Source organism: Poromitra crassiceps, assembly GCF_964638095.1.
Source record: "Poromitra crassiceps genome assembly, chromosome: 1".
Taxonomy (NCBI): Eukaryota; Metazoa; Chordata; class Actinopteri; order Beryciformes; family Melamphaidae; genus Poromitra; species Poromitra crassiceps.
Window position 1 is genome coordinate 106,034,959 of NC_139623.1, and position 22,926 is coordinate 106,057,884.

The 22,926-nt window shown below is 42.3% G+C and overlaps 1 protein-coding gene across 3 annotated transcripts in view; it reads left to right on the forward strand.

Moving 5' to 3' along the window:
• The window catches only part of sipa1 (signal-induced proliferation-associated 1), a 70,453-nt gene extending 48,488 nt beyond the window's left edge, over positions 1-21,965 (forward strand). For 2 of the 3 annotated variants that reach the window (XM_083640313.1, XM_083640314.1), the window contains exons 7-16: positions 1-100; positions 668-1,274; positions 1,379-1,653; positions 7,399-7,758; positions 8,962-9,088; positions 9,230-9,350; positions 11,610-11,708; positions 13,244-13,313; positions 15,545-15,623; positions 18,915-21,965. The exon at positions 1-100 is cut by the window's left edge and continues 58 nt beyond it. In XM_083640313.1, coding sequence (XP_083496439.1) covers positions 1-100; positions 668-1,274; positions 1,379-1,653; positions 7,399-7,758; positions 8,962-9,088; positions 9,230-9,350; positions 11,610-11,708; positions 13,244-13,313; positions 15,545-15,623; positions 18,915-19,058 — 1,982 coding nt within the window. In that variant the 3' untranslated portion in view covers positions 19,059-21,965. The remainder of the gene's footprint in view (positions 101-667; positions 1,275-1,378; positions 1,654-7,398; positions 7,759-8,961; positions 9,089-9,229; positions 9,351-11,609; positions 11,709-13,243; positions 13,314-15,544; positions 15,624-18,914) is intronic. The other variant, XM_083640315.1, reaches the window with a different exon arrangement.
• Positions 21,966-22,926: the final 961 nt, after the last annotated feature.

Below are 22,926 nucleotides of genomic sequence, written 5' to 3' on the forward strand. Positions count from 1 at the left end.
GTGCTTTGCCCTTCACTCCAAAGTCCATCCGCTCCCATTTCCAACATGTCTTCATCATCGTTCAGGTTCATGAGCCCTGCACTGACAATACCTATTACAGGTCTGCTTTGATCCCATGTTACAACCTCTATCAAATGCCATTATTTATACCCAGGGACGTAGTGGAGGGTGAACCCATCCAAACTCTTTTTATCCTGCTTTTTAGTTGCAGAATAGTTTACCCTGCTTTTTAGCCTGACAAATCTTTGTGACATGCATTCATAGTAAGCCTGTATATATACATGTATATTATACTGTATAGGAAGTAGTATCAAACTAAAGTAAGTTAAAGGAGTTTTCTGAAGATGTAATTGATTTATGATGATCACCAACTGGAGGTCATGGTTCACTGTTACTTAGGCTACATCACTTGTAATATCCATGTAAGTTAATGTAATTACAGTATAGGCAGCTATTGTTATGTAAACTGTTACAGCTTACAAAGAAATTGTGGTGCAACTTTGGAGGAAATTTGCAAAACTGATGTGTGCAACTACCACAGCCAAGTCAGTGTGTTAGTAAATGTGTAGACTTTCACAAAGCTGTCACTGAAAACAAGACAGAATGAATGTCTCAGCTGAACCTTCTTTCTTACTCTCCCGTTCCTCTTTATCGCGTCCTCTCTCAGGGTGGCTGTCACCCGCTCGAAAGACATCCCACTTTTCGGCCCGCTATTCCCTAAGGGTGCCCGATTCCCTCGCTCGCCTGCCTTCAGAGACTTCCTGCTGGCGAAGGCGGTGAATGCCGAGAACGCCGCGGAGAAGTCGGAGAAGTTCCGCTCCATGGCCACCCGCACACGGCAGGAGTACCTGAAGGATCTGGCCGAAAACTACGTCACCACCACGCCCATCGACTCCTCCACCAAGTTCCCCCTGCTCTCCCTGGGAGGCAAACGCAAAGACAAGCTGAAGGGCGCCAAAGGAGCCGAGCTGCACAGCGCCGGGGCGCTGGTGTGGGCTGTGACGGTCAACTGTGGAGACGAAGGGGAGACGGGAGAGCACCGACTCCCCTGTCTCCTCGGGGTGTCGGCCGAATCGGTGGTGCTGATCGAGAGGTACACGCGGAGGGTGGTGTTTAACTGCTCCTGCCGTGATGTCATCGGCTGGAAGGCGATAACAGAGACTAAGGAGGGTGGGCCATGCTTGGATATCTTCTACGAGCGCGGGGAGTCGGTGTCAATCACTGTGATGGAGAGCCAGGCGGAGGATATACGAGAGGTGGTTGCGAGACTTGAGGTGGGACACTTTCTTTCACCGCTGGGTTGAAATTAACCCATATGACTGTTTTGCAATGGCTGTTTTACACCTCTGATTTCTGCCTTTCACCTCCTCGTCCATAGTTGGTGACCCGGGGCTGCGAGGCGCTGGAGGTCACCCCCCTGCGCGACGGCGTGGGCCAGCCCGGCTTCCTGATGAGCGAGGAGGGCTTCGTGACCGAGCTGCAGCGGTTCTGCTACGCAGAGAGCGGAGGTCTGCAGCTGTGGGCTCGAGTGGTGCGGCTGTGTGGTCACTCCCTGGTCCACCTGGGTCCGGACGAGAGGACCAGGTTGCTCCGCACCGCGCACAAGATCCACATCACCGTCATCCCACCGGACGAGAACGGCAAGCCTCGCAGGTCAGGGAGGAGGGAGATTGGTGGAGAGAGAGTGGAATGATGTGGGAGATAGCGGTGGATGTTAATGAGGGGTGGGTCAGGTCATCAGGCTGGAGGGGGAGAGCAGACAAGAAAGAGTTGTGAAGGGGCCAAACAGCAGGCTGCAGAAGGTGAAGAGCGATGCAGATGAGCAGGTGAGAGAGAGGTTAAAAACAGCAGGCTGCAGAAGGTGAAGAGCGATGCAGATGAGCAGGTGAGAGAGAGGTTAAAAACAGCAGGCTGCAGAAGGTGAAGAGCGATGCAGATGAGCAGGTGAGAGAGAGGTTAAAAACAGCAGGCTGCAGAAGGTGAAGAGCGATGCAGATGAGCAGGTGAGAGAGAGGTTAAAAACAGCAGGCTGCAGAAGGTTTTATTTATTTATTTATTTATTTATTTAACCTTTATTTAACCAGGCAAATCAATTAAGAACAAATTCTTATTTACAATGACGGCCTGGCAAGAGACAAAACCTCTTGAAGGGAGGGGGGGGTGGGGGCTGAAAAAAGAAATCAGGTTAAATGTTTAAAAGGGCAACAGTACATAAACCATCTAAACACTTCAACATAAACAGATAAAAGTAGTGGTACACATGCAGAATTTCCGACATACTGTAGCTAAATGACAGCAGCATGTAAATGTTTACAAACCCAACTAGTAGCACAGCAATAGTAAGAAGTTAAAAGGACAAAGGGGCACACATCCAAATATACCAATTAAGCAATATACAGTCAACATTTGCAGCATATATTCCACTTACATATACTCACGACAACAAGCAGAACAGTAGAACAAGAACAGAAAACAAAGAGTAGCACACACGTGCATTAAGACAGATAAGCGGCAAAAAGCAAGATAGCAGTGGGACGGGCAACATGAAAGGAACAGACACCGATCAGCCAACAGACAGGGAGGGGGTTGGGGATGTTACTGGGTTGAGAAGCAGTTGCAGGTGTCAGTCAGTGCGTTTACATGCACTTAAAAAAAAATCTAATTATTGAGAATGTTCATAATAGAGTCCATGCTGACTTAGGCATTTAAAGTGTCCAGTTTGAATGTTTTCTCTTCGGTTTGTTCCAGTCAGCAGCATCCCTGAATGAGGTTTGACCAAGTACAGTGTTTGTTTTTGGAATCTTTGGAGAATGTGTTGAGCAGACTGAGTATTGTAAGAATCTTTGGAGAATGTGTTGAGCAGAGTGAGTATTGTAAGACTCTTTGAGAATGTGTTGAGCAGAGTGAGTATTGTAAGAATCTTTGAGAATGTGTTGAGCAGAGTGAGTATTATAAGAATCTTTGGAGAATGTGTTGAGCAGAGTGAGTATTGTAAGAATCTTTGGAGAATGTGTTGAGCAGAGGGAGTATTGTAAGAATCTTTGAGAATGTGTTGAGCAGAGTGAGTATTGTAAGAATCTTTGAGAATGTGTTGAGCAGAGTGAGTATTGTAAGAATCTTTGGAGAATGTGTTGAGCAGAGTGAGTATTGTAAGAATCTTTGAGAATGTGTTGAGCAGAGTGAGTATTGTAAGACTCTTTGAGAATGTGTTGAGCAGAGTGAGTATTGTAAGAATCTTTGGAGAATGTGTTGAGCAGAGTGAGTATTGTAAGAATCTTTGGAGAATGTGTTGAGCAGAGTGAGTATTGTAAGAATCTTTGGAGAATGTGTTGAGCAGAGTGAGTATTGTAAGAATCTTTGGAGAATGTGTTGAGCAGAGCGAGTATTGTAAGAATCTTTGGAGAATGTGTTGAGCAGAGCGAGTATTGTAAGAATCTTTGGAGAATGTGTTGAGCAGAGTGAGTATTGTAAGAATCTTTGGAGAATGTGTTGAGCAGAGTGAGTATTGTAAGAATCTTTGGAGAATGTGTTGAGCAGAGTGAGTATTGTAAGAATCTTTGGAGAATGTGTTGAGCAGAGCGAGTATTGTAAGAATCTTTGGAGAATGTGTTGAGCAGAGTGAGTATTGTAAGAATCTTTGGAGAATGTGTTGAGCAGAGTGAGTATTGTAAGAATCTTTGGAGAATGTGTTGAGCAGAGCGAGTATTGTAAGAATCTTTGGAGAATGTGTTGAGCAGAGTGAGTATTGTAAGACTCTTTGGACAATGTGTTGAGCAGAGTGAGTATTGTAAGAATCTTTGGAGAATGTGTTGAGCAGAGTGAGTATTGTAAGAATCTTTGGAGAATGTGTTGAACAGAGTGAGTATTGTAAGAATCTTTGGAGAATGTGTTGAGCAGAGTGAGTATTGTAAGAATCTTTGGAGAATGTGTTGAGCAGAGTGAGTATTGTAAGAATCTTTGGAGAATGTGTTGAGCAGAGCGAGTATTATAAGAATCTTTGAGAATGTGTTGAGCAGAGTGAGTATTGTACGAATCTTTGGAGAATGTGTTGAGCAGAGTGAGTATTGTAAGACTCTTTGAGAATGTGTTGAGCAGAGTGAGTATTGTACGAATCTTTGGAGAATGTGTTGAGCAGAGTGAGTATTGTAAGAATCTTTGAGAATGTGTTGAGCAGAGTGAGTATTGTAAGAATCTTTGGAGAATGTGTTGAGCAGAGTGAGTATTGTAAGACTCTTTGGAGAATGTGTTGAGCAGAGCGAGTATTGTAAGACTCTTTGGACAATGTGTTGAGCAGAGTGAGTATTGTAAGACTCTTTGAGAATGTGTTGAGCAGAGTGAGTATTGTAAGACTCTTTGGACAATGTGTTGAGCAGAGTGAGTATTGTAAGAATCTTTGGAGAATGTGTTGAGCAGAGTGAGTATTGTAAGACTCTTTGAGAATGTGTTGAGCAGAGTGAGTATTGTAAGACTCTTTGGACAATGTGTTGAGCAGAGTGAGTATTGTAAGAATCTTTGGAGAATGTGTTGAGCAGAGTGAGTATTGTAAGAATATTTGGAGAATGTGTTGAACAGAGTGAGTATTGTAAGAATCTTTGAGAATGTGTTGAGCAGAGCGAGTATTGTAAGACTCTTTGGAGAATGTGTTAGAGTGAGTATTGTAAGACTCTTTGGAGAATGTGTTGAGCAGAGTGAGTATTGTAAGACTATTTGGAGAATGTGTTGAGCAGAGTCAGTATTGTAAGACTCTTTGAGAATGTGTTGAGCAGAGTGAGTATTGTAAGAATCTTTGAGAATGTGTTGAGCAGAGTGAGTATTGTAAGAATCTTTGGAGAATGTGTTGAGCAGAGCGAGTATTGTAAGAATCTTTGGAGAATGTGTTGAGCAGAGCGAGTATTGTAAGAATCTTTGGAGAATGTGTTGAGCAGAGCGAGTATCGTAAGAATCTTTGGAGAATGTGTTGAACAGAGTGAGTATTGTAAGACTCTTTTGAGAATGTGTTGAGCAGAGTGAGTATTGTAAGAATCTTTGAGAATGTGTTGAGCAGAGTGAGTATTGTAAGACTCTTTGGAGAATGTGTTGAGCAGAGTGAGTATTATAAGAATATTTGGAGAATGTGTTGAACAGAGTGAGTATTGTAAGACTCTTTGGAGAATGTGTTGAACAGAGTGAGTATTGTAAGAATCTTTGGAGAATGTGTTGAGCAGAGTGAGTATTGTAAGAATCTTTGAGAATGTGTTGAGCAGAGTGAGTATTGTAAGACTCTTTGGAGAATGTGTTGAACAGAGTGAGTATTGTAAGAATCTTTGAGAATGTGTTGAACAGAGTGAGTATTGTAAGACTCTTTGGAGAATGTGTTGAACAGAGTGAGTATTGTAAGAATCTTTGGAGAATGTGTTGAACAGAGTGAGTATTGTAAGAATCTTTGAGAATGTGTTGAGCAGAGTGAGTATTGTAAGACTCTTTGAGAATGTGTTGAGCAGAGTGAGTATTGTAAGAATCTTTGAGAATGTGTTGAGCAGAGTGAGTATTGTAAGAATCTTTAGATAATGTGTTGAGCAGAGTGAGTATTTGGAGAATGTGTTGAGCAGAGCGAGTATTCTAAGCGGTAGATGTAATTTGCAACAGGTGGCACAGGTAGGGGGGGGACAAACCAAGGAGGGTTTTGTAAATGAAGCAGTGCATATTATGACAGGACTGCAGGGATGGCCAGTTGACAGAGGAGTAAAGGGTGTGGTGAGTGTTGAAAGGGGAAGTGCGATGCAGATGAGCGGGTGAGAGAGAGGTTAAGACGAGCCAAATGCAGCTCCTTTATAGATACACTCGGTCTGTGTGGGAACGGCCACAAAATGTTACCCCGGCTGGTGTGCGAGACTAGACGGTGGGGTAAAAAAAAAAACATATATCTCAATGGGCTGACTCACTAAAGGACGGTGCTGCGGCTCTACACTACAGGATTGGGGATTCAAAAGCAGGTGCATAGACGTCTTTTCAGATGTTATGTTCACTGCGGGGGTTGAATCCCTGATCCTGTCTGCCTGGGCTGGGCTAGCAGCTAAATGCTAACTCTGCTGCATTGGAAGAACGGGAGGATTTACCCCACGCTGATCCATTGAACACGCGTCTATGACGCAACACTGACTGAATCTATACGTAGTTGTCGCTCTTTTAAGTCCTACTTAAAATAAAGAAAGAAATACAAATCTGAAAAAATAAAGGGAGGAAAGGGACTTCTTTGGATTGTGGCTCTTGCAAAGATTTTCCCCCCCAATGTGGCTCCTGAGTAGGGCAAGATTGCTACCACTGCTCTATGGTTTATGATGGGGTACAGTCCGTGTCACCCCAGCTGGCCAACAACCAATCAATCCCTCTAATAACCCTTAATGACACTGGTACTGGCTATTATTACCAGTAGCCTTCAGTGTTGGGCAAGTTACTTTCAAAATGTAATATACTACATATTGCTAGTTACTTTCATTTGAAGTAGTAAGTTACTTTACAATATTACTGTCTGTGTGTAAGTCAAATTACACTACTTTTGCATTACTGTCACCAAAATAACTGCTGTAGCAGAATGACATCGCCGCCCCCAGAGGATCCTGAAAAATAATTTCAACCATCTTGAAGTCAGTGTAAACCATAAAAAAAGTGTAAATCTAAATGTTATCCTTTTTCCTTTGTTATTGTCATCTATAGTGGTTATTTGCATAAAACACACAATTTGATTAGGAAATGATTGTGTCTTTATTTAAATATGTGCTTTGATTTAAAAAAAAGTAACTCAATTTGTAACTTGTGTTACTTGACAAAGTAACTGGTATAATATTACTGAAATCTTAAGTTATATTACTGAGTTATTGCTAAAAGTAATATATTACATGTAATATGTTACTTTTGTAATGAGTTACCCCCAACACTGGTAGCCTTTCCATTCCCCTATGTCAGTGAGATGGACCCAAAAGAAATCTGGTGTAGACAGAACTGTTGAAATAAAAACCAATATTGAACCGGACAGTTCTGCAACATTTCAAAGCTGGTGGCAGAAACATCCTAAGAGAACTCCCCTTGTTTCTTTTGAATTTAGCCCTGACATGCAAAGCGCGGCTTGTCACAAATTGGTCATATTTTTTGATAGGTACTGGTGGCTCTTGGATTTCAAAGGAATACAGTAGCTGCTGTCGTCGATTCCTACAATAGGCTAAATGCTTTCTATAACAATTTATCATTGGAAATGTCCACACTGCTCAGACAAATATAGCGCTTTTATTTCCATGTTGTTCAGTTTCTTCTCTAGAAGCCTATCTGACTTACTCAATGGTGCAGCGATAACACACTGGATGGAAAGGGGAAGCTTGACTGGTTTCTTCCTAACGAGTATATTGATGTTTTACGTTGTGCTAGGAGTTTCTCAGAGCTGTACCAGAAGGCCATCAAGGATGTGGAGTGTAAGCCGGGCGAGGGCCAGTCTGGAGAGGCCTGGGTGCTGGACGAGAAGGAGGAAGAGGAGACCCAGGAGGACGAGCAGACCCCGGGTGACGTCAACAAGCCTGATGTGACAGAGGTGCAGGTGGAGGGGAGAGAGGGTGAGGACCAGCCAGAGAAGGGCCAGAGCTCACTCCTCTCCCCACCCGGCCTGCCTTTGTTACGGGCCACTTCTCTGCAGGACCACCCCGCCAACCCCATGCAGGAATGTAACCCTTCCCAGCTCACACGCAGCTTCTCTCTGGAGAGACAGCCCTCCTTCAGGGACGGATGTGATGGGTATGTGTCCCTCTGACAGTTACACATGCCCCTGTCCATCCAAAGAATTCTGGCACCCCGAAATGGGTACACCACGTGTTAAAAGTGCTCTAGCTCTTTAACTATTCATCCAGTATGGGTGAATTTCTGAAAATATCGCCAAATTGCAGCTGACAGACTGCAATTTAATCTCATCGTCAGTGTGTCACTTTTGCTCCAAAGCAAAAGAATGGAGTGTAGCGACAGGACATCGAGCAATGTGTTGCTCTTCAAATACTTATGGATCATACGCATATCATGTTTGCCAGGTGAAAACCAAATTTGGGTGATTTTCATGTTTTATCTTCAGTTGAAGGATCACATGCTCCTCCTATATCTGTTGAGAAATTCTATGACCCTCATGTTTGTGAAACCTTTATCAAAACCAAGTAGATAAACTCAAAAATGCATGGTTGTCAATTTATTAACTATACTGTTTTTCTTAATTTCTGAAAAGTTTGACATTTTGGCGACATGAGGATTTCACCCAACAGGGATATTTTGGAGTGGGCGGATTGCGGAGTGTGTTTTTAGGACTATAATACATGACAAGAAACAAAACCAGAAAGCACAAATTGGTTCAATTAAACAATTTCCTACATTATTATCTACATTTGACATGTTTTCCTCATGCTCTTCAGGTTTTGTGGTGGTCTCTGGTTGCCTTCTGTATACACCCAAAGCCTTTATACTGACAGCCAATGATCTGAGATGCCACCTGTTCTTCACAGAAAAAGACATGCAGCTACCAAACTCCAATATGGAGAATAAGCTTAAAAAAGACCAGAGTTGTAGAGAAAAGAAAACACATCCGCAACTGTAGTAGAACATGTATTACAACCAAAATCTGACCAAAATAATATAAGTGCACTGATATGTGTAGCAGCAAGAACTGCAAAAACCCACTTCAATAGGAGGAAATAGTGCGTAAAGAGTAAATATTCATGAGGAACTCTGCGGCACAGCACACGCCACACCAACGTGAATTTGGCTTTGGCCCATCTTTTTTTCATGTATGTTTTTGTGAGCGCAGAATAGCAAACGAAGCAATCCTGCAGATTACTTGATGAAGTGCTCCAGTTCCTGTTTTGACCTCTGGTGGATTGGGGGAAAATGTCACAAAGCATCAACGGCACATTTGCTTTGTATTCCCCCTCCCTCTATCTATCCCTCCCTGGATGACAGGCACGTGTACGACAACGTGATGCTGAAGAGGGAGCAACACATCTATGAAAACCCCGGGGAGCTGAGGGACGCCACACCAGATCTCATCCTGGCCGTCAAACCCAAGGTGCCCCTGGAGGACGAGCAGGTGACAAACGGAGGCAAAAGGAAGACATCTGAGTGGGTTCGCCTCAACGGTCCTTCACCTCTCTGACAGCGTTTTGCTTTCCCTCTATCCGCCCCCCTCTCTCTCTCTCTCTCTCTCTCTCTCTCTCTCGTGTCTTTCTAGTTCTTGGGGGCGGAGTTTGGCGAGGCGAGTGATTCCCCTCTGTCCTCTTCCCGGTTGTCCTGTCTAGATCGAGCAGAAAGAAATTCACGGGCCCTAAGCCTTCATAACTCCATCACCAAGAGTAAGTACTCCCCTATTCTCTCTGATTTATTTGTATTAACTAGAAATCTCACGCGTTACGCACGCTCGATTCCTAGACTCGCCCAATGCTCGCCCACTACGCGGCCTCGCCCGCAGCTTGGCTGCTGCGTGGCCTCACCTGCTCTATTGGCATGCGCAGCACACAATTGCTCAACTTCGCATCACTGATGACATCACTCACTGATGATGTCACACTTGCTCGAGTGACCATCACTGATCACATCATCATGGAGTGCTCGAGTGACATCACTCAGCGCACAATTGCCCAACTTCACATTACTGATGACGTCAGTGAGTGATCAGTAGTGAGAGAAAAGTAGTCCGCACATTGATTGATGATGTCATATACTCCGTGACATCATCAGTGACATCACAATTGCAGTGACCATCACTGATGACATGACGTCACTGGTGATGTCATAGACATTGTGACATCATCACTGACCAAAATCATCACAAATCTCACAATGTGGGACCAAAATCGCAGACAGAAAGACAGACAGAGCCCACTTACTCAATTTATATAATAGAAGAAGATAGTGACAAGTGGTGTAATCTGTCAATGGGGTTTCACTTGTTTCCAATGCAAATGAACTTTTGTAGAATCAAGTGTAATTTTCTTGCTAGTAGTACTAGTGCTGTGATCGGCCTTACTTGTTTCAAAATATTGACTCTTCCTAGAAAATTCCTGAAAGTGAAACTGCATTGGATGTGTGGACTTGATCTCACCCGAATCTCTCACGAGTGTTTCTCGTTTTAAGAAAAATAAGATTTGATGGTTGAATATGAGACTAGATGGACATATTTCACAGCGCACCGAAAAGCAATTTTAGAAATACACACACAACAGTTCAATATGAATGACTCCAGCAGCACACGAACTGTAAGAGGATAGCGAAGAGAACAAAGAGCAGGGATATTATGACCCTGATCATGGCTCCCTGAACAGCTGACGCTGCTGCTGCTCCGATGATGCCAAAATGGAACAAACAGAATTTGAGCTTCAAAATCCATTTTTAGCTTTCCAGATCCTTTCTCCGTTAAACCCCTCTCTTCATTATCCTCCCTTTGCCCTCCCTCGCATCCCCTTTGTCCCCATTCTTTCATCTCCGCTGCCCCCTATTCCCACCAATCTAATATCAGCCCTGCTCTGCTGCCACCCCCTACCAGGGCCAAGATAAAAGGGGGACAGATGGGTGGTGGGGAGGTGGAGCCCCTCTCTTACGCCATCTGCTCCCTCTCTGCTGAGCTGATGGGGCTCATCATCTACCGCCATAACAGCACACTCACTCGTCATCTCATCAAATTCTTCATGCCTCTGATTGTTTTATCTTACATTCATTCACAGTCAATGTGTTACATCCTCTTTAACTGAACTATAAAAGTTCAAGGCCTTGAGGGGTCTTACATGGTGCAAAACCATCGCATTTTCAAGACCTTACAGTTATTAAGCAATTAGCTGTATTTTTTGTTTCGGCAAAAATTAAACCAACACTGGGTTATTTGAATATTTAGCTTGTTGTTGTTTTTGTGCACTACGTTCTCTTTTATGAGCGAATGAAATGTTTAGAGGGGGTGACAGACATGAAACTAAAACATAATTCAAACAAGAATTATACTGTATAGCCACAACAACACAACACACCACACCAAAAAGGTGTAAAAGTCAACACAGCTCATTTTATTATTTTATGATTCCATGATTCCCCACCTGCTACTTTTGTCCTAGTGAGAAATCCTATAGCTTATTCACTGTCATCATTTCCCTTTCATTTTAATTGTGAAATTGGTGTAAAATGCTATCATAACTGGTGTCAAAAAGATCTTAAAAAGTCATAAATGTAACTTAGTGACACCTACAGGCACACTGACGAAGGCAACTCTTCTCCTCATCTGTATCTTCTTCTCCTCATCTGTGTCATCTTCTGCTCATCTGTGTCTTCTGTGACTTCGTCCTTCATCTGACCACCATTATAACAGCAGCAACCCCCGGTGGCCGCTCTTTGTTACTGTTGAACCAGCACATTATGAGAGAATGAATTTGGCTGCCCATAAAAAGTCTGCAATCTCCACTGTATTGTTCTCCCAAGTACATTAAACTCATTTGCTGCTACTGTACACTTGAGCTATTTTTAATGAAACAAAGTTCAATTCTGGCCGCTTCCTTCTCTCTCTCTCTCTCTCTCTCTCTCTCTCTCTCTCTCTCTCTCTCTCCCTCTCCCTCGCTCTTCTCTCTCAGTTCTTTCAGAGACGACAGAGTCGACAGAAGAGGAGTGGCAGTCCATCGCTGATCTGGCCACCGCCTGCCGTAGTATCCTGGAGGCTTTGTCACGAGAGGGTGAGACATCTTTACTTATTATAGACCTCACTGTAGGCTATGTATAATATCATGTCAAAGCTTTATAGGGCAGAACCTCACTCATATGTAGGCTACGTATAATATGTCAAAGCTTTATAGGGCAGAACCTCACTCATATGTAGGCTACGTATAATATCATGTCAAAGCTTTATAGGGCAGAACCTCACTCATATGTAGGCTACGTATAATATGTCAAAGCTTTATAGGGCAGAACCTCACTCATATGTAGGCTACGTATAATATGTCAAAGCTTTATAGGGCAGAACCTCCCTCATATGTAGGCTACGTATAATATCATGTCAAAGCTTTATAGGGCAGAACCTCACTCATATGTAGGCTACGTATAATATCATGTCAAAGCTTTATAGGGCAGAACCTCCCTCATATGTAGGCTACGTATAATATCATGTCAAAGCTTTATAGGGCAGAACCTCACTCATATGTAGGCTACGTATAATATCATGTCAAAGCTTTATAGGGCAGAACCTCACTCATATGTAGGCTACGTATAATATCATGTCAAAGCTTTATAGGGCAGAACCTCACTCATATGTAGGCTACGTATAATATCATGTCAAAGCTTTATAGGGCAGAACCTCACTCATATGTAGGCTACGTATAATATCATGTCAAAGCTTTATAGGGCAGAACCTCACTCATATGAAGGCTACGTATAATATCATGTCAAAGCTTTATAGGGCAGAACCTCACTCATATGTAGGCTACGTATAATATCATGTCAAAGCTTTATAGGGCAGAACCTCACTCATATGAAGGCTACGTATAATATGATGTCAAAGCTTTATAGGGCAGAACCTCACTCATATGTAGGCTACGTATAATATGTCAAAGCTTTATAGGGCAGAACCTCCCTCATATGTAGGCTACGTATAATATCATGTCAAAGCTTTATAGGGCAGAACCTCCCTCATATGTAGGCTACGTATAATATGTCAAAGCTTTATAGGGCAGAACCTCACTCATATGTAGGCTATGTATATCATGTCAAAGCTTTATAGGGCAGAACCTCACTCATAAGTAGGCTATGTATAATATGTCAAAGCTTTATAGGGCAGAACCTCACTCATATGTAGGCTATGGATAATATCATGTCAAAGCTTTATAGGGCAGAACCTCACTCATATGTAGGCTATGTATAATATCATGTCAAAGCTTTATAGGGCAGAACCTCACTCATATGTAGGCTACGTATAATATCATGTCAAAGCTTTATAGGGCAGAACCTCACTCATATGTAGGCTATGGATAATATAAAAGCTTTATACGAGGGATCAGCCGAGCAGCATTTTGGTAAACAAACCGCGTCACTGGGTGGCAACGGCAATGGAACCCTATGGAGCCCAAGTGGCAGATAAAACAGATGTCATTTAAGCATAAGCCTTTATATCATGCTTCACATATATATTTGGGTGGAGTTTAAATACTGTATCTCTTCTTTGCCTCTCTCATCCTTTTGTTTGGTTGTTTTAACTAGTAATGTGTCTTTATCACAGACCGCAAAGCCGCAGAGCTCCAAGGAGGAGCTGACCAGACAGACGGCAAGCTGAAAGACATGAAAGACAGGTGGGTTGCCACACGGTACATACTGTAGTACTGTACTATATACAGTACTTGCCACATAGTATAGACTGAGGCTGGATCAACTGGACCGTTCGTGTGTCAGTAGCAGGGTGGGCATTTCGTCATTTTAGGGGCAAGGCCATCTTGGCTTTCGGCATCACAATATTTTTTAGGGCACAAGGTCACATGCCAGGGCACAAAGGCCATTGCTCTATTGACATCACGAAGAGTGATTTTTCTGAAATGTGTCTTAAAATGAGCCAATGACACGTCCTTTGCATAGAGCAGGCTACATTAAACTGAGACTACTGATGCTTTTAAAGCAACTGACAGTAGCAGGCTGCTAGCAGGGCACTGCCAAGGTGGCCTTAGGGATCTCAGGGCATCACGGCCAGAGGGAGGGGCAATGGAGGCCATGGCTTGATGGCCTCCGTGTAATTCCCACCCTGGTCAGTAGTAAAGTTAGCCCCCGTGGTTTTCTGTCTGAATCATCTCACACATGCCTTCACTCAACTCTCAAACTCAGCAACTCCTTTATTCTCTTCCCTATTATTTAGACTATGCAAAATACCCGTCTGTTTGAGTCAGTGTGACAGCTTTTCTCTCTGCCTTTCTCTCCCTTATGCAGCCCTCTCAATGACTCAGTGACACGCATATGTGTACATTATGCATCTATACATGCACACAGTGCCTGACTCGCATTTTGAGTTAGTCACCACTGGTTAGTATCTGTGAACATAACTCAATAATACTTACAATTTACTGTAATTGTGCAATATCTGACTCAAAGCCTCGTTTACATTGAACAGTAAACATAAAGCTTACATGTATAACTGTGTTTACAATCCTGGGTGGCTTATTTATACATATACTGTACACACACACATATATACATTCTTTCATATGTACATATTTAAAAGACACTTTACACCACACATATTGTACAGTGTATAGTAATGTAAATGTTTAAATGTACCCGTGCCCTTGTTTGTTTTAGCTTGTGCATACCTTTTTTGTGTGTCTGCGAGTACGTTTAGAGCAACGCAAACCGAGTCAAATGCCTTGTATGTGTACATACTTGTCCAATAAAGCTGATACTGATTCTGATAATGGGCTTAACACATGTGATGAAAAGAAATGTTTCTTATGGTCAAGATTAAAATTGTGTAAAGGATCTATTTATAACTTCAGCATGTGTTAATTGTAGTAGAAATGTGTTAGTAGTTGTGACTAGTAGTTGATTATGATCATTCATATTCACATTGTTTTTGTGAATATCTGTGATCAAGAGGAGAGCTCATATACATGGGCACAACTCCTGCTAATCTTAATGGCAATCATTCAATAACTCAAAAACGTTATTTCACTCACTAAGGCTTTTCTGTATTTAACTGGAAGGTCTGTGCATAACTTGGCACATAGCAGCACCACTGGCCTGACATGCACAGAAGCCAAATTGGATAAAATATATGACCACCATTAATCAATTCATTAAACTTAAAAATAGACAATTGGGTCCATATCTTTTGAGAGTGTAGTCAACACGGATATCACTGCTGCTCAGAGAAGGAAGGCATCATGATGGGACAACTATGGTCACTCAGAATTGGTGTGCTTGTCAGCAATAAAGATGAGATTGATCTATGTAGGTTTCATTGTCAGCAGGGACTGTATCGTTCTCTCAAGGCAAGTCTCTTGAATCGAGGAGCCTGACAGCATTACTAATGGATCCACCACCAATAAAGTAGATTGAAAAGTGTGCTCGTATATTAGAGGAAGGAGAGCGTATAACTGACTTCATAAACTTATTTACAAAAGGAATGTGAGCCCAAACCTTGTTAGAAAAGACAGAGAAGACAGTGAAGAGTCTTAAAAATATATATATATATATATTTATTTATTTATTTATTTATTTTGCCAGTGTTAGGGCTTCAGTTCCCACTGGGACCACGCATGCTAAAAATGAATGCACGTCTGCTGCTGTTTGGCATTTTTTATCAAAGTATTGATCAAAAATAATATGACGGTGTGCGGGAGTTTTCTGTTCTAATGGCTGTATCTTCCTCCGACGCACCTGTCACACACTTGGGTATGCAGAGACATTCACCTCAAAAATAATATGTGAAATGCATAAATGTATTGATGTTTAATTGGACACCAATCATCTACTCACCAAACCTCTAGAAAAGGTCAAATGTCTTTTCACTAAGTGTCACTGCATAATTCCTTTGCAGTGACTCTCCAGGCCACCTAGAGGGGAAGGTGTCTCAGCTGGAAACCATGCTGAAGAGGCTGCAAGATGACCTACAAAAGGTAGTTGCCAGTCATGAATGTCATTTTTGAGCTCCATGGGGAAATAGTCGTGGTTTAAAGAAGCTGTATACGTTGGTTGTGGTTATCCTGAAGCCTTGCAGATGGAGGAGCATGATGATTTGTAACTGGATTGCGACTACAAACTCGTGTTTACTTTGACAATCCTCCCATGCATCAAGTCAAGTGTAGTCGATCACAGAGCTGAATTTTTACAGACACACACTGACATTCAAAACGGCTCAGACTAATATGACATCACTGATGATGTCACAGTGGTATATGACATCACTGATGATGTCATCAGTGGGATGATGTAATTAGTGGTTTATTACATCACTGATGATGGCATCACCGGGACTGATGTCATCAGTGGTTTATGACATCACTGATGATGTCGTCAGTGGGACTGATGTCATCAGTGGTTTATGACATCACTGATTATGTCACAGTGGGATTTATGACATCACTGATGATGTCATCAGTGGGATGACAGAGAAACAGACAGAGCCCAGACAGAGCCCTAGCTCCCATTTAGATACTGATGATAGATATACTGTAGATACATATTGCATGCTGATTTTTTTTAAATAATTTTTCACTCGTTTCATACTGAACATATTTCAGATTTTTGTTCTATTCTAATATCATACATAGTTTTCATTATTTTTTTCTTTGTTGCAGTAAGCTCTATTGCTACTTACTACCTGCTGCTATTTTTGACACCCTCCTTAATGCTGTAATCCACACCTTTTCATACTTTCATCTATACATTTCTGAATATGTTCCTCCTATATATATATATATATATATATATACACACACACACACACACACACACACACCACACACACACACACACACACACACACACACACACACACACACACACACACACACACACACGCACACATCGTATATCCTTTGCTGTAGATTCAATTTTTTTCCTTTTATCTTATCTTATTTCATATTATCTTATAGGGGTTACATTTACTGAGGAATCTTCAACTTCTTCCAAAATTGTATCTTATTCTTTATCTTGATATGGCCGGACCATGTACAAAAGGACTGTTAGTTCTCAGAATGTCTGAATCAAGCCCTAACCTCCGGTTCTGAAAAATAAAGCCAATGCAGAAATACCAAAAACTGCAGTTCCTCAAATGGCTACTTGAGGCTGGCTGCAAAAGAGAGAAAATCCCCATATACCCCAATGTTAAAATGCCCATCTTTACAGCAGAAATAAACATGTTTACAGCCTGGTTCAAAAAACTGTTTTGGTCTCTACAGCTAATTTCACCGTTCAAGACAACTGTACGGGGGGTGAATTTTTATATAACTCACCCGTTTATACAGTTTATGGCTGCAACAAGAAGTCCAATTGTCAATGGGAAAATGACCCTACTTCTCACTTGATTTATGAACAAAGTAAACCCGTCCCTAATGAGTTCATGGTCTTTTTCTCTTCTTTTTTTCAATATTTTATTTTCAAATTTCTACAGAACAATAAACAAACAAGACAAGCAAACAAGTTCAGACAGAAAAAGAAAACACATACATCTTTGACATTTAGCATTGTAACGTGGTGCTACCAGCCGCATAAGGTGCTTATGTGCTTGTACCAGATATTGTGCATGGGATCCCACGCAAGGGGTCCATGGAAAACCATCCGGGCAAGCCGTCCATCACCCCTAACCTCAGTCACTAGTCATTCTTAACTTTGTCAAAGTAGGCCAAAAAGGGGTCCCAGATATTTGAGAACCTTCTAAGCGAGTTGGCTCTCAGGAACCTCAGTCTCTCCATCTGTATAACAGAGATCATGTCCATCATCCACACCTGAAAATAAGGTGAAGAGGAGGACTTCCATTCCTTTAAAATGTGTCTTTTAGCGACAGTTGTCCCCAGTGTCAGAGATTGCTGCACAGCTGTAGGGAAGTTCAGAGAGGACTCTGAGCAGCCGAAGATGACGAGTTCTACCTGGGGGCAGGGTTACTTTGTAGGAATGAGTTCATGGTCTTGATCGCTAATTTCAAGTCTTCTTCAATACAGCATGATGTTTCTTTTATGTAAATTGTGGTCCCATTTAACATCAAATAGACATAAAACAGGCTATGCTTTGGGGGCGTGATTGACAGGTCGCCTGTCCAGTGATCGAGCAGCTTGTTGAATAATAATAATAATAATAATAAAGATGGCGACACTCACAATGCCAAACTCGAGGCTTCAAATGGGAGTTCACAAGCCAATGGGTGACATCACGGTGGTTTACTGGTTACGTCTATATTTTTATACAGTCTTGTAAAGCAGAATCGATGAATCACCGCGATGTTGCGTTAACAACAACAACAACAACAACAACAGGTACTTCCGGGTAGACACCTGCCGATACAGATTGATTTAAATTGTGGAGATATCTCAAACTTGTTTAGTTCTGTTGTCAGCCACAATTGTAAAGTTAAAGACCAGGCTGTGCTTACTTTATGTACTGTGTTGATCAACCAAATCTCCCCAACAGTGACATCTCACCGCTGTTTGGACTAGCTGCTAGTTTTGGTTGATCTCAAGCTGTGATTGTTTGTATTCTGTGGCCCAACAGGTAAATTAGGTCTCTAAACTAACGTTAGTGAAAGTGTTGTTAATGAATGAGATATGAAGGCATCCACCCTGCGTTGTAGACTCCAACATTTTCTCTTGATCTCAGGTGTTCTCTCTGCCTCCGTTTGCTCTGCTCCGTTACATTGTCTACCCGGACGTTATTGTAAACAAACATTGTGATTGGGTCTAGACGCAAAGCATCAAACTAATTAATTCCAAATACTACAAAGCTCAGTGCATTACTTTCCTAAGACCTTCAACCATTTCATATTGTTAAACATGACTGTCAACCAACAAATACAAAACTTAGAGCTGCCATTTTAGTAAAATGAGTGTAATAACTTTTTATGTTTTTTATTAATACCTTTATTATTAAGTGTATTACCTTTATATGGTACACTTTACCCCTCATCAAGCTTTACTTATACACCACACTTTACCCCTCATCAAGCTTTACTCATCCCATTGATACCTGATGCAGCATTTGTGTGCGTATCCCTTTAAGACTTAAGGTCTTAAAGGGATACGCACACAAATGAGGGAGATACACGCAAATGCTGCATCAGGTATCAATGGGTTATACACCACACTTTACCCCTCATCAAGCTTTACTTATACACCACACTTTACCCCTCATCAAGCTTTACTTATACACCACACTTTACCCCTCACTCTTCTTTTGTTTTGTGCCAATATCTCCAGGAGAAAGAGGACAAGGCGGTGCTGCAGGCGGAGGTGCAGAGCCTCAGGCAGAACAACCAGCGGCTGCAGGAGGAGTCCCAGAGCACCGTGGCCCGTCTCATCAAAGTCACTGAGCTGCTGTGCAACGTCAACAAGCCCTGTTAGCTTCTCCACACAACACACACGCACACGCGTACACACACACACGTGCACGCGCACACGCACACGCACACACACACACACACACACACACACACACACACACATATATTTGCGCACACACACACACACACAAACTTGCAAAACACATAATCTCATTGCACACTCACTTATTTTGTACAAATGAATTTGGAGTCGTCGTTTCAAATGCAAACAGTCGGACACACGCGCCCATGTCCTTCCTCTATGATCTGCGTATTATCACAGCCTCTACTGAATCCTGGACCTGCCTGTTGGTGAAGGAGTATGCAATCAACTCACAGGAGAACCATGACAGACTTTTTCAACATCACATGACCTTCAGACTGACCAATGCGCAGCACTCGGGCTGCCGTGTTGGTGTGCTACAGTATGCTCACAGTGCTTTGTGTGTGTGTGTGTGTGTGTGCGTGTGCGTGTGCGCGCGTGCGTGTGTGTGTGTGTGTGCATCTCTTGCTTCAAATACTTGACAAGTCAGGCTGAATAGCACTTGCATAAAACGTGGCAATTAAGATTGAGAGACACTGTATAGCATGTTTGGTGGTGTCTTATTTGAAATGACCAAAAGTGTATATATTTCACCTATAATGTATGTGAAGAGTAGTATCCCTATCCTCTCTGCCAAACCCGTAGTCGCAATGTATGGTTCTGCCTTGCACCATTAGTGTGGAAGGCCTGGGAATAAAAACACAAAAAGAAAAAAGGGAAAATGACAATGACATGCCTGTAGGCAGCCTTCTACAGTACTTCAATAGATGTAATGATGCTGACTGACTAGCCTCACAGGAGGTTACTCTTACTGTATGTAGGGACATCATTCTCCGCCCTCTTCACTTCTCACTAGTACTGTAGTTAAGAAATTGTGGACTTAGTTTAAGAGAGAGAGAGAGGATTTCACAGCCCCCATAACTGACAGAGAGGCAAAGTGGAAAATCACAGAAAGAAATGACTGAAAGGGCATTGTAAAAAACAAAAATGGCGTGCCTCGTTCAGAGTATTGCAGGGTCATACCTCTCCTGATGACACAGACAATGACAGGAAAGAACTGCTTCAGCTTCCTTCCACGATTGCCTGTAGCCGTTTTCTTCTAACCTCAATATTGTAGCAGCCATATTGTAGAAGTGCTCCTCCTGCTGGCCTGAACCACAAAATGCCAATCGACAGCTTTTCTTTCAGCCGGCAGAATAGCTTTAGGTGTCTGAATAAAAACACCTTAAAGAAGAGCGAAATACAGACTATTGTATTTGAATATGTTTTGTGTTTGGCGGATGTCTACAGTGACTATTTTGGGTAATTGTTTAGTATGGCTTATGAGTGGTAGCGTTAAGGACAATATAGGCGAGGGCTTACCATTATCCCCCCTATTATTGTGTGTTTGTTTTCTGTGTTGTTCTTGCACTTTGTTTCTGTTTTCTTTGTCAAAGCAGCGTTGGACGAGGCACATACTTTATTTCGCCTGCTCCAGGTTGTGTCTCGCTTGAAATAAGAACGTGGATTTTTGATCTCATCCCCTCACGCCATCTTACCTCACCTTCATGTCCACCGCTGACGGCGCCAATAACAATGTGTTCAGAGGCCAGGGGCTGCTTCTGTGACTGCCACGCCAGTGCCAACTAATGCCCAGGCAGCTCTCCTTCATCAAATCAATGAATGGAACTGACTCAATCACACACGAGACAAAAACTCCCAACTTTAAACTCCGATCTCTTGACGAAAAGGGATGCCAAACGTCGCCAGTCGCCCAGACTCTCAACGCCCTTGTTTCTTGTACACACTCTTTATCTTCCTCTTGTAATTTTATTTTAGAGTCACTGTGAATACCTGGTACCAGCATATTAAGATACAGTATATTCAGATTAAATTATGAATCTACACTTTATGGATTATGTGAAGATAATGTACAGATGAACTGTTCCATGTTACTTAGTGCATTGGGTTCTGTATGCCCTCTTTTGCAGGATGATTATGCAGAGTGTGTAATTGTGGCCATGCAGGCCGTTTCATCTACTGTACACGCTGAAGCCTCACGACTTACAGGGAGCTGTGGTATGAGAAGACCTGTTTGACTGTGTCTTGTATAGTTCTTTAGATTGTAGGAGGTTGGTCAAGCATGGGAATGTGCCAAGCAACTTCCAAGCTCCCTTCTGTATGTGTGTGTATGTATAAAAAAAATGTAACTTATTAATCAGGCAAATGTGGACTTTCTTGTAGCTGTTTAAATTTGAGGGACGCAAAGAGAAAACGTGGAAGAGAGAAAAGTTATCAATGTTTTTTTTGTTTTTTGTTTTTTTTAGAAAACAACCACCATAAGACGCAACAAAATATTTCAACAATGTTGTTTGCAAATAGATTTTATTGGTTAAGCTGACTATGGTTGTTATTATCATTATGGTATTGAGCTATTTCATGTATGTATAGCTCTTACATTAATATTTAATAAGGTCTTAAACACCATTAGGTACGCCTTAATGAGTGAAACTCTTCAGAGTGGACGGTAAAAACTGGTCATGCTGGACTAGTCATACTGGTGTTAATGTGAAGGCTTATTTCTGACTTTGTGCCTACCTGGAAATGTAATGTATGTGAACCAGCTTAGTGATCTCATCTCATTGTCTTTGGTTGCACTTAGTGAGCTTTTCTGACAGAGACTGGCGTATGATTTGTGTTGGACCTCCATCCACTATGGAAGGAAAAGCAATTGCCTGACATGAGCCAACAGGAAAGGAACATTTTGATGTTTTTTGTTTTGATTATTGTTTTTTGATCATAAGAATTATGAAGGTGTATAGCTCAATCAGTACCACCGATTGTTAAAGAAGCAAACCAACAAACTATGATTTTAAAAAGTGAATTAAAAAGGAAAAAGTTGCTTAACACGACTCAAATTGAAATCAAGCTTAAATTGAAATGAATATGTTGAATGGCATAAGCTCTCACTAAGGGGTAATTATTTTGGTTTTTTAAATCAATTAATTTGAGAAAGAACTTCGCCAAATTGGCAAATTCACAATAGCTGCGACCGCATATGCAAATTTCCAAAATGCAGGATGACAGGGGCAGCTCACCCTACACTGCCACTGCCACTCTGCATTTCAAAATCGCCCACTGCCCCCTTTTAGCCAGTTGGCATGCACACACACACACACACACACACACACACACACTTGAGCTCCATGCCAAATTTCAGCCTCCTAGAACCTTATTTCCGGGAACTGTTGTGAGGAAAAAACTGGTCCATTGGAGTGAACAGAGATTATACAACTCTTATATCTCAATGAATCTGCCCCTAACCCACCTAACCACTCCCCTACCCACCTCTTGAACCCCAACTCTGTACGACCTTGCTATCCCTAGCTATGACCTCTTCCCCCAACACCACCGCCCACATCCCCCTAGCCACTCCCCCTACCCAACCCTCGAATCCTCGAACCACCAACATCCCCCTAGCCACTCTAATCAATAATTTCTAACCCGGAGCCCTGAGAAAACGGTCCGGCCGCTGGGCAAATTGCAATATCAAGCTCTTAGGACGGCACGGTCGCTCAGTGGTTAGCACTGTTGCCTCACAGCAAGAAGGTCCCGGGTTCGAACCCCGGCCCGTCCCAGGTCCTTTCTGTGTGGAGTTTGCATGTTCTCCCCATGTTCATGTGGGTTTTCTCTGGGTGCTCTGGTTTCCTCCCACCATCAAAGACATGTATGTTAGGGTTAATACTCCTGTCAGTTGGTCCCCGGGCGCTGCACTGCAGCTGCCCACTGCTCCTAGTTCTAGGAAGGTTCCTAGTAGAGGATGGGTCAAATGCAGAGGATGAATTTCCCCATGGGGATAAATAAAGGA